The sequence below is a fragment of the Ovis aries genome, chromosome 1 (genome assembly GCF_016772045.2).
Source record: "Ovis aries strain OAR_USU_Benz2616 breed Rambouillet chromosome 1, ARS-UI_Ramb_v3.0, whole genome shotgun sequence".
Lineage (NCBI taxonomy): Eukaryota > Metazoa > Chordata > Mammalia > Artiodactyla > Bovidae > Ovis > Ovis aries.
The window spans coordinates 66,382,554-66,393,789 of record NC_056054.1 but is presented as its reverse complement, the minus strand read 5'-3'; the positions used below and the strand labels follow the sequence as shown (position 1 = coordinate 66,393,789).

Genomic DNA, 11,236 nt, shown 5'->3' with positions numbered 1-11,236 from the left:
TTGGCACTCTGTGGTTAGGCGCAAACACACTGAGGGATGTTATATCTTCTGGGATATTTAACCCTTTTACTCCTATGCAACTGCCCTCTTTATCCATGATCATTTTCTTGTTCTGAAGTCTACTCTGTCTGTCTTCCACAGTTTTCTTTTGTTTAGTGTTAGTATGGTATACAAACCTGGGGATCTGGCAAAGGGACTGAGAATCCCCAGGGAATTTGACTTTGGAGGCCAGTGGTGAAACCATTTTTCCACAGATTGGGACTGAAACCCATGTGCTGGGACTTGAACCCAGCAAAACCCTGCTTGTGACTTGAATCCCCATGGCTGGGTCTCAAACCCAGCCAAAACCCACAGTACCTGGTTTTAGGACCTGGTGAAGCTCAGGTTCTTGATGTCTCATCACACAAAGAATTCAGTGAGAGACAAAGTGATAAGTAAGAAGTGGATTTATTCAGATACAGAGAGAAACACACTCACAGACAAGAGTGTGGGCCTTTGCAGAGGGTGAATGAGACCACAAAATGTTGCATGATTAGTTTTCATAGGCCAGGTAATTTAACATGCTAGTGAGTCTGAGGATTATTCAAACTATTTTTGGGAAGGGGAAGACATTTCCAGGATTTGGCCACTCCCCATTCCTTGATCTTCTAACAGTACCTTGGAACTGTCATGCCACTTCTGGATGTGTCATTTCACCTGTGATTGAGGATCAAGATCTAGTATTGTCTGCCATCGTGGTCCCATTTGAGTCTAATCAGTTTGTGTTGTGTCCTTGGGTGATGTCATTCTTTCAAAAGTTGTGCCCTGCCCTTTCCCTCCTGTTACGGTGGGATTTGATTATAGCACTTACACAACACTGGGGAAACAGACTCTTGGAGGGCACAAACAAAACCTTGTGTGCACCATGACCCAGGAGAAAGGAGCACTGACCCCACAAGAGACTGACCCAGACTTGCCTGTAAGTGTCCAGGGTCTTTGGCAGACGGGTAGGTTGAGTGTGGCCTGTTGCAGAGTCATAGACACTGAATAAACAGTGCCTGCAGGGGACCTTTTGAAGGAGGTCACCATTATCTTCATTACCCCCACCATAGTTTGGTCTCTGGTCAAACAAGAGGGAGGGAACCCATCAACAGAAAATTGGATTAAAGATTTACTGAGCATGACCCCACCCATCAAATCACTGCAGATGGTGACTGCAGCCATGAAATTAAAAGATGCTTACTCCTTGGAAGAAAAGTTATGACCAACCTAGATAGCATATTCAAAAGCAGAGACATTACTTTGCTAACTAAGGTCTGTCTAGCCTAGGCTATGGTTTTCCAGTAGTCATGTATGGATGTGAGAGTTGGAATGTGAAGAAGGCTGAGCACTGAAGAATTGATGCTTTTGAACTGTGGTTTTGGAGAAGACTCCTGAGATTCCCTTGGACTGCAAGGAGATCCAACCAGTCCATTCTGAAGGAGATCAGCTCTGGGATTTCTTTGGAAGGAATGATGCTAAAGCTGAAACTCCAGTACTTTGGCCACCTCATGTGAAGAGTTGATTCATTGGAAAAGACTTTGATGTTGGGAGGGATTGGGGGCAGGAGGAGAAGGGGACAACAGAGGATGAGATTGCTGGATGGCATCACGGACTCGATGGGCGTGAGTCTGAGTGAACTCTGGGAGTTGGTGATGGACAGGGAGGCCTGGCGTGCTGCAATTCATGAGGTCGCAAAGAGTCAGACACAACTGAGTGACTGAACTGAACTGACCCCATCCATCAGAACAAGACCCAGTTTCCCCTTCAGTCAGTCTCTCCCATCAAGAAGCCTCCATAAGTGCCGCGGCCAGCACAAGCAAGAGTCACACCTGCACAGGGAGAGAACGGAGCGTCCCCGCTAAGAAAATAAGAGAGAGACAAAAGATGGGGTTGAGAGGATCAGACCAAAATGGCTGATACCTTGCTTTATTGTGCTGCGGTATATATAGGGTAAAGTACGTGACTTAAGGCACTCACAAGGTTGTTTTTTAATCTCAGGATACAATCACCAGACCCTTACCATTGTATATAGAACACAATCAGAATATCTTCTATGAAGTATACACAATAAGATAATCTATCTTCTATGAAATGTTGCCGAAACCAAACATCTTGGAGCCTTAAGGGCTATAAAAACTCTTGAGGGTGGCGGGACAGGGAGCTTAGGCACGTGTCCTAGGGCCCGGCATACCTGCCAGGGAGCTCCCAAGACTTAACCCTTCACGGGTCGTCCCCCGCAGCTCCCCTCTCTTTATTTTTTAAAAGCTCCATAAGATGTTGGTGTTGCAACATGTTTTTATGTATTAAAACTCTCATATGTAGAAATTCTTTAACAATACTACGAATAAGGCAAGGAGCTAAACAAATTATGATAAGCACAACAGTCAGAACCGCGCCCATAGCAATTATACTTCGCCACAGTGAATGAAGGCTAGGAAAGTTAGAAAATAAATTTTGTAAAAAATTATCGACGGTATCAGCTATATTCAAAGTAGCTTTTGGAGAATTTTCGATGTCAAGAATTTCATTGTGCAATTGTAAAAGATCTAAAGAAACATTAGTATTAAACCAAATTCCTTGCAGATGTTTTTTCACCTTATCCCACGGAAAGTCAGAAGTATTGTAAGGCCTTTTTGTAACACAAATCCATTTATAATTAGCATGGCACTGAATTTTCATGCGAAAATTAATGCTCTGAACTTGTTCTCCTAGAACTCTAACTACATCATATAAAGCTGATAATCTATCTTCTATTTTTTTATCTATATCTTCTTGAGTTCCCATTACTTTAGTAACATTATATGACAAGGAATCTACAGTATGAGCAGCTTGAATGGATTGTGCTAAAGATACAGAAGCAGTAACAGCAGTTGCTATAAGGGTGATTAAAGACACTATACCCAGAATAATCAGGCTCAGACCTCTTTTAGGACGGCTAAGAGCCGTATTAATGCGTTGTAACAATTCTAAAGCAGTTTCATCATACCATTCTTCAGTTATTTCAACAGGTAACATTACAAAAGCAGGTTGTTTTACTATTATAACTTGTTCTCCTTTGGCTACACCTCTAATGCAATTAGTAAGTATGCAATTAGAACAATTTAAATGATAAATATTCAATGACAGCGTTATTTCCATATGGCCTTGTATCAACATGAATGGGTAAGGAACACAAGCTCGGGGATATAAAAATCCTGTAACTCCCACATCACCATATTTGCTCCCACTAATATTGGGCTGTAAATATAGACTATTGCCATGACCAAAAGCAGCCAAAAGTTTCCACAGTTCAGTTTGAAATATAGGAGCAGTGTTTACAGAAAGAATGGGTGGATGCTGTCCTCGATATTCGGGGAAATCAGGTGTTCCTCCAGGTGCCCAGTCCCATAAAAGGGTGGTATTGGCATTGTTGATGTTATACACCGATGCAATTCGTGCTCGACATAAAGTCCAAGGAGTGTCTATTCCTATGCCGATGCTTAAATGTTTGTCACAAAACGGAATGTCCAGGGGTCCGGTCCCGTCACGGTACGATTTCTTTCCGGTTTTTTCATCAATGCCTGAAATAGTCACTCGAGGATAGGATATATCAGCTGACACCTGTATACAATGAGGATGCTGTGATTGATAAGAAAAGCACATAGGGTATTGAGTAGTAAGACCATAAAAGGAGATATTGGCTTGCTGAGGAGAAATGTGAATATCTGATTTTCCTCCTAAAAGACTTGTATCATTAACATATACAGGTACTGTTTCTTTATCCCATCCTAAGGATTGAATCATAGGCGGATCAGGAATGTATGCCCAAAAAACCGCAGCTGCCCCGTTTTGTATCCGCTGTAACAATAGTAATAACATGATCAGTATATTAGTAGGTGTCACTGGAGGTTGTACATGAGCCTCATTCCAAGCATAACGCATCAGCGCCTCAATTTGCCTCTGGGTAGGCAGCTCACTCGTGGGCTCACTCAGTGTCATGCGTTGCATTTGATGTGTCAGGGAGTTCCTCTGCCGCGCGTACCAGCCTTTCCGGAATCCAGCGCGGCGCTTCGGCATCCTGTGGAAAAACACAAACATGCCCTCGTCCCCATATTAGTACAGGGTCTGGCCCATACCACAGATTGGTAAGTGGATCCTTCCATCGTACAAGTGGTTTTTTGCATGAGGATCGTTCTCCCCAAAAACGCTGGGCTGCTGAATTGCCTTCTGCGTCTAAAGTTAAAAAATTTAAAACATAGAGAGCATGGTTTAAGGCGTTATGCGGTGAGGGGCTATACAGTTCATTCCCCTTTTTTTGTTTTAATAATTGATGTTTAAGGCGTTGATGGGCTCGTTCCACAATACCTTGTCCCTGTGGATTATAAGGAATTCCTGTTTTATGATGAATTTGGAAAGAAAGGCAAAAACGTTGAAAAGAACGGCTAGTATAACCAGGTCCATTATCTGTTTTAAGGGTTTGTGGGATTCCTGAAGTAGAAAAGCAAAACAGCAAGTGTTGAATACAGTGACGTGTTGATTCTCCAGTGTGAAGGGAAGCCATGAGAAAATTGGAAAAAGTGTCAATAGAGACATGAACATATTTAAGACGCCCAAATTGAGGAATGTGAGTAACGTCTGTTTGCCAGAGGTGATTAGGGCGTAAACCTCGAGGGTTGACACCATATTGAGGAAGAACAAAGAATTGAGGACAAGTAGAGCAAGATTTAACAATTTGTCGTGCAGCTTCACGGGAAATTTTAAATTGCAACCGTAAAGAATGACTATTTTGGTGATGTAAATCATGGGACTTTCGGGCTGCATCAATAGCTGATTGAAAAAACACTTGTTTAGTAAGAACGTCCGCAGTGTGATTGCCTTGTACGAGGGCACCAGGAAGGGTGGAGTGTGCACGAATATGTCCAAAGAAACAGGGGTGTTGGCGGCAATGGAGAACCTGTTGAATCAATGTAAATAAGTTAAGAACTTCAGGAGAGGTGGTGCCGATAATTGGAACAGTTTCAATCATCTGTAAGGCACCGACCACATAGGAGCTGTCTGTAAATAAATTGAAGGAAGTAGGTACAGTTAGCAACGCTTGGTGGACTGCAAATAATTCCACAACTTGAGCAGAAGAAAAACTGGTTTGTGCGTAATAGGTTTGATGGTTAATGATTAAAGCTGCAGTTCCATTAGAAGATCCATCTGTAAATATAAGTGTCGCTTCGGGAATAGGTTGTCGGCGAACTATTTTTGGAAAAATAAAGGCATGAGAGCTAGCAAATTGTAACAATTTATCAGAAGGGTAATGATGAGTAATCCGTCCCGGGTAATTTGCAAAAGCTATAGACCAATTATCTGAAAATTGAAAAAGCCAATCTTGTTGTTCTAAAGCATAAGGAACACAAATGAAGGGGGTTCCATACCAAAATATTGGATGGCCTCGTGACGTCCCTTTGCTACAATTTTGCAACAAGTTCATAGTAAGGGAGCAGATGTTTAGTTGGAGTAGCAGACAAATATATCCATCGCAAAGGTTTATCTTGATAGAGAACCCCTGTGGGTGCTCGGGGGGTAGGAAGTATATACAAACCCCATGATCGTTGGTAATCACAATAAGTAATCTGTTGTTGTCCAATAGCTTCTTCTATTGATTGTAAAGCAGTTCGTCCTTCTAAAGAAAGTGTTCGGGGTGACGCAGGATCAGAGTCACCTTTAAGGATGTCAAATAATGGCTGCAAGGTATAAGTGGGTAATTTTAAATAAGGACGTATCCAATTAATGTCTCCTAAAAGTTTTTGAAAGTCATTTAGAGTTTTTAAATGGTCAGTCTGCAGTTTTACTAATTGGGTATTATAAACACGAGGATATAAGGAGAAACCCAAATAATTATAAGGAAAATGAGTCTGAATTTTTTCATCAGCAATAACAAGACCATTAAGGCTTAAATGTTGTTTTAGAATCGAAAAAGCTTGATACAATAGATGTTCGTCAGCATGAGCTAGTAATATATCATCCATATAATGAACCAAATATAGCTGAGGAAAACGTTGACGAACCGGAGCTATTGCTGTAGCAACAAATTTTTGGCACAGCGTAGGGCTATTAGTCATTCCTTGCGGGAGAACTCTCCATTGATAGCGTTGCATAGGCTCTTTAAAATTAACAGAGGGTAAACTGAAAGCAAATCTTTTGCAATCTTGAGGTGCAAGAGGAATAGTGTAAAAACAATCTTTTAAATCTATAACAATGATATAGGATTTATCAGGTATAGCAGAAGGAGTGGGCAACCCAGGTTGTAGGGCTCCCATATGCATCATTGTTTCATTTACCTTACGAAGATCTTGTAGCAATCTCCATTTCCCAGACTTCTTTTTAATAACAAAAATTGGGGAATTCCAAGCAGAGGTAGAGGGTTCAATATGCCCAAGTCTCAGCTGTTCCTGCACCAGCTGTTGTGCGGCAGAAAGTTTTTCCTGTGTTAGGGGCCACTGATCGACCCATACCGGTTCCTCAGATTTCCAATCAATAGGATCGGCATGCGTCACAGGAGAATCAGAGGTCCCTAGGGAAAACACCCCAAGCCTTTTCGATCTTGATTAGATTTTAAATCAAGGGGCAAAATGATGCCTTGATGTTGTTTACCTAAACCTTGATTTGGAAGTAAGCCCTGATCTAACATCAAATCTGTCACAGTGGGTGAAGGACTATATAAATAAACACCCATTTTGCTCAATATATCACGCCCCCATAGATTAACTGGAAGATAGGGCAGAATATAAGGTTTAAATTGGCCTGTATGTCCATCTTTATCCTTCCAAGTAAGAAGGGATGAACTCTGTTCTGGATTGGTAGTTTGGCCAATACCCTGGAGAGTGGAAATAGCCATCTGTTTTGGCCATGTAGTAGGCCAATATTTATCAGAAATAACACTAATATCAGCCCCTGTATCAAGCACTCCACGGAAAAGCTTACCATTAATGCGTAGCTCAAGTTCTGGTCGTGCCTCGGTAACATTTTGCACCCAAAAGGCGTCAGAGGACCCGAAACCTTTATCTTGACGGTCTCGGTTAATTGTTTTTCCTTGTATGACTAATGGAACTAAAAGAAGTTGAGCTATACGCTGTCCTGCATTGATTACAATAATTTTGTTAGGAGCGGAGGCTAATATTTTTATCTCTCCTGTATAATCAGAGTCAATCACACCAGGATGAATAAGTATTCCTTTTAAAGACGCACTGCTGCGCCCTAAAAGCAGTCCAGCTGTCCCTGGAGGTAAAGGCCCAAACACTCCTGTGGCAAGGGTTTGGACCCCCATCTCGGGAGTTAATACTGTGTAGGAGGTGGCACAGAGGTCCAATCCCGCGCTGCCTCTTGTGGCTCGACAGAGGTCTGCAATGGTCCTTTTGGAACCTGCAGTGTTGCCCCATAACATTGTTTCGGGGCCAGGGGCTGGCCCCTCACCCAGTTTCCCGAAACCGGGGGCAAAGGATTACCTTGAACATCCGTTTTGGAATGGCAATCCCGCGCCCAATGCTTTCCTTTTTTACAGCGTGGGCACAAATTAGGAGTGTTAACAGGGCTTTGTTGTTTTTGAGGGCACACTGCAGCCTGATGGCCAGGCTGACCACAAACAAAGCAACCCAAATTACCTGACTTTTGAAGTCCTTTCTTGTTCCGGGCTTGCTGCTGGAAAGTACCTCTTTATGCTTTTTCCTTGTAATGCTGCTGCCATAGCAATGCCTTGCATGTAGGAGGGTCCAATGTCAGCACAAATGCGAATAAAATCAGACAGATCTCCTTTTTTTCGATAAGGTCTTAAAGCAGCTTGACAAGCAGCGTTAGCGTTTTCAAAAGCCAATTGTTTTGCCAATACCATCCCAGCCTTTTCATCTGACATTATCTTACCTATAGTATCTAAAAGTCGTGCCACGAAGTCCTGGTAAGGCTCATCAGGTCCCTGCCGGACTTTTGAAAGATCCTCTGTCTTAGTACTGGAGCTAGGAAGTTTTTTCCATGCCTGCCGAGCCGCATTTGATATTTGTGCATATGCACCAGGTAAGAAATTAAGTTGAGTATCAGTAGCCTGGTAAGGGCCTTCACCAATCAACATTTCATAGGAGGTCTGTATACCTTGCTGTCGGTTAACATCAGCTATACGAGCACATTGTTCAAAAAATTCAGATTTCCATAATAAATAATCTCCCCTGAGAGACATGCCCTAGCTGTCTGCTTCCAATCATTTGGAGGTAAAGCTTGAGTACCCAAATTTTCTATCATAGCAATGGTGAATGGAGCGGTAGGACCGTATTGTGAGCAAGCAATCTTTAACTCTTTCAGTTGTTTAAAAGGCAGTGATTCATAATAACGCTGGTTGTTATTTTCAAAGACAGGAAAAGCAAGAGAAAAATCAGAGACAACCTCACCAAGTCGCTGTGCCTGTCTCAATGCCTTTTGCAGCGGAGACATGTTCTCAGACAGTGGAGGGGGCCCTGGAGGGGGATCGAGACCAGCCACAACAGAAGGAGCATAAGCAGGGGAAGAGGCGGAGCAGAAGGAGATTTGGCATTGTTACTAGGAAGCTTGATTCCTGCGTTCTGTAAAGCAATAGTGAGGTTTTTAAAGCATTCAACCAATTCATCTTTAGATGTTAACGCCCCTTTTTCTTGTGCTAAAAAACCCCAATCTTCTTGATGGTATTTAGCAGCTTCTTCGTCTAATTCTGCCTCATCTGTGGATGAAAGTAAATCATCATTATCTGAAGGATGCAATAAGTTAGAAAACGGAGGGTCGCTTTTAACCCCCTCGGGAACAGCATATCTGGGTTCCGAATCAGGAACATGGAGAGGATCTTCTTCCTGTTTTAATAAATTTCCTAAACGTTTTAATTCATCATTATCAAAGTCCAGGCAGTCACGAATTAGTGTCCAAAAGGATAAAGTTTCGACAGGGATTTTTTCAGGGCCATGTAAAGTATAATGAGTCCGAATTTGTTCCCCTACCTTCTTCCATGTCTCCAAATTTACTGTACCTTCTCTGGGGAACCAAGGGCAAACTTCCTCGATGAATGAAAGAAAATTGATTAATTTAGGTTTAGAAACAGTAATTCCCCTATGTTTTAACATTACAGATAACATATGCACAAACAACTGGCGACTATGCGTCTGTCCCATATTTATACTCTCAACTATATACCTTACTACTCCTCCTCAATTTAATTCACTTGTTTACTCATATACTCACTCTTTTCAATTAATAAGAGTAGTGGCGAGGAAAACTGTCGAGCTCGAGCCCCACGTTGGGCGCCACCTGCCGCGGCCAGCACAAGCAAGAGTCACACCTGCACAGGGAGAGAACGGAGCGTCCCCGCTAAGAAAATAAGAGAGAGACAAAAGATGGGGTTGAGAGGATCAGACCAAAATGGCTGATACCTTGCTTTATTGTGCTGCGGTATATATAGGGTAAAGTACGTGACTTAAGGCACTCACAAGGTTGTTTTTTAATCTCAGGATACAATCACCAGACCCTTACCATTGTATATAGAACACAATCAGAATATCTTCTATGAAGTATACACAATAAGATAATCTATCTTCTATGAAATGTTGCCGAAACCAAACATCTTGGAGCCTTAAGGGCTATAAAAACTCTTGAGGGTGGCGGGACAGGGAGCTTAGGCACGTGTCCTAGGGCCCGGCATACCTGCCAGGGAGCTCCCAAGACTTAACCCTTCACGGGTCGTCCCCCGCACATAAGCCTCTTATCCTTATCAGCCAGAGGGCAGACAGAATGAAAACATAGACACAGAAAACTAATTAAACTGATCACATGGATCACAGCCTTATCTACCTCAATGAAACTATGGCCATACCATGTAGGGCCACCCAAAATGGATTGGGTCATAGTGGAGAGTTCTGACAAAATGCAGTCCCCTGCAGAATGGAATGGCAAACTACTTCAGTATTCTTGCCTTGAGAACCCCATGAACAGTATGAAAAGGAAAAAATATATGACACCAAAGGATAAATTCCCCAGGTCAGTAGATGCCCAAGATGCTTCTGGAGAAGAAGCTCCAGAAAGAATGAAGAGATGGAGCCAAAGCGAAAACAACACCCAGTTGTGGATGTGACTGGTGATGGAAGTAAAGGCCAATGCTGCAAAGAACAGTATAGCATAGGAACCTGGAAAGTTAGGTACATGAATGAAGGCAATTGGAAGTGATCAAACAGGAGATGGCAAGAGTGAACATCAACATTTCAGGATTCAGTGATCTAAAATGAACTGGAATGGGTGAATTTAATTCAGATGGCCATTGTATCTACTACTATGGGCAAGAATCCCTTAGAAGAAATGGAGTAGCCATCATAGTCAACAAGAGTCTGAAAAGCAGTACTTGAGTGTAATCTCGAAAACAACAGAATGATCTCTGTTCATTTCCAAGGCAAGCCATTCAATATCACAGTAATCCAAGTCTATGCCCACCACTAGTGCCGAAAAAGCTGAAGTTGAATGGTTCTATAAAGATCTACAAGGCCTTCTAGGACTAACACCCACAAAGATGTACTTTTCATCATAGGGGAATAGAATGCAAAAGTAGGAAGTGAAGAGATACCTGGAGTAACAGGCAAATTTGTTCTTAGAATACAAAATGAAGCAGGAGAAAGGCTAACAGATGTCGGGAGCCAGCACGAGGAGTCCCACCCGTGGCAAAGGTCAAGAGGTTAAGGGGCCCGACAGGCAAACGCGAGTCGAGCCTTAAGGGAGCATCACTGAATCTGTTCATGCATCTGCCCCAAAAACCAGAGTTTGCCTGCCTTGCTGCATTATGCCTTTCATCTATACTTCTGACATTACAGGGTGCTATCCCCCACCACCTCTCTCTGTAAAGGAGTTAACTTAGGACTCCAGTTAATAAATCTCCTGGGCGTGTTTCAGTACCAAAACTCCTCTGATGGCTCTCTAGCCTGCCTGACAGGATTATCTGGCCACATGTGATTGTTTACAGCCTCCCTACCATGAGAGGCACAGGACGCTTTAAACTTTCTCAAAACAGATTCTTTTGAGAAGTTAGAAAATTATTAGTATAGTACTAGTGAGTTAGTTCGAAATTATGTTGGTGAAGGGTTTTCATTGCTGAGTTAATGATTGCCACCAGACCTCCATATCCTCAGGCACCTGGGAGTATGTTAATCAATGTGATTGGAATGTAGAAAAGGAAAATATAGTAGTTTTGATGTTA

General features: G+C 42.5%; 1 protein-coding gene across 4 annotated transcripts; it reads right to left on the bottom strand.

Moving 5' to 3' along the window:
* Positions 1-1,906: 1,906 nt before the first annotated feature.
* LOC132659358 (endogenous retrovirus group K member 9 Env polyprotein-like) lies at positions 1,907-9,567 on the bottom strand. 4 transcript variants are annotated; one of them, XM_060411512.1, is made up of 2 exons: positions 9,241-9,567; positions 1,907-4,078 (listed from the first exon to the last, which is right to left on the bottom strand). In XM_060411512.1, exon 2 carries the CDS (start codon positions 4,075-4,077, stop codon positions 2,242-2,244), a length of 1,836 nt encoding a protein of 611 aa, XP_060267495.1. In that variant the 5' UTR covers position 4,078; positions 9,241-9,567; the 3' UTR covers positions 1,907-2,241. The 4 variants fall into 4 exon arrangements, with proteins under 4 accessions (XP_060267495.1, XP_060267492.1, XP_060267497.1 ...); XM_060411509.1 differs by lacking the exon at positions 9,241-9,567 and adding an exon at positions 7,906-8,532; XM_060411514.1 differs by lacking the exon at positions 9,241-9,567 and adding an exon at positions 8,424-8,532.
* Positions 9,568-11,236: the final 1,669 nt, after the last annotated feature.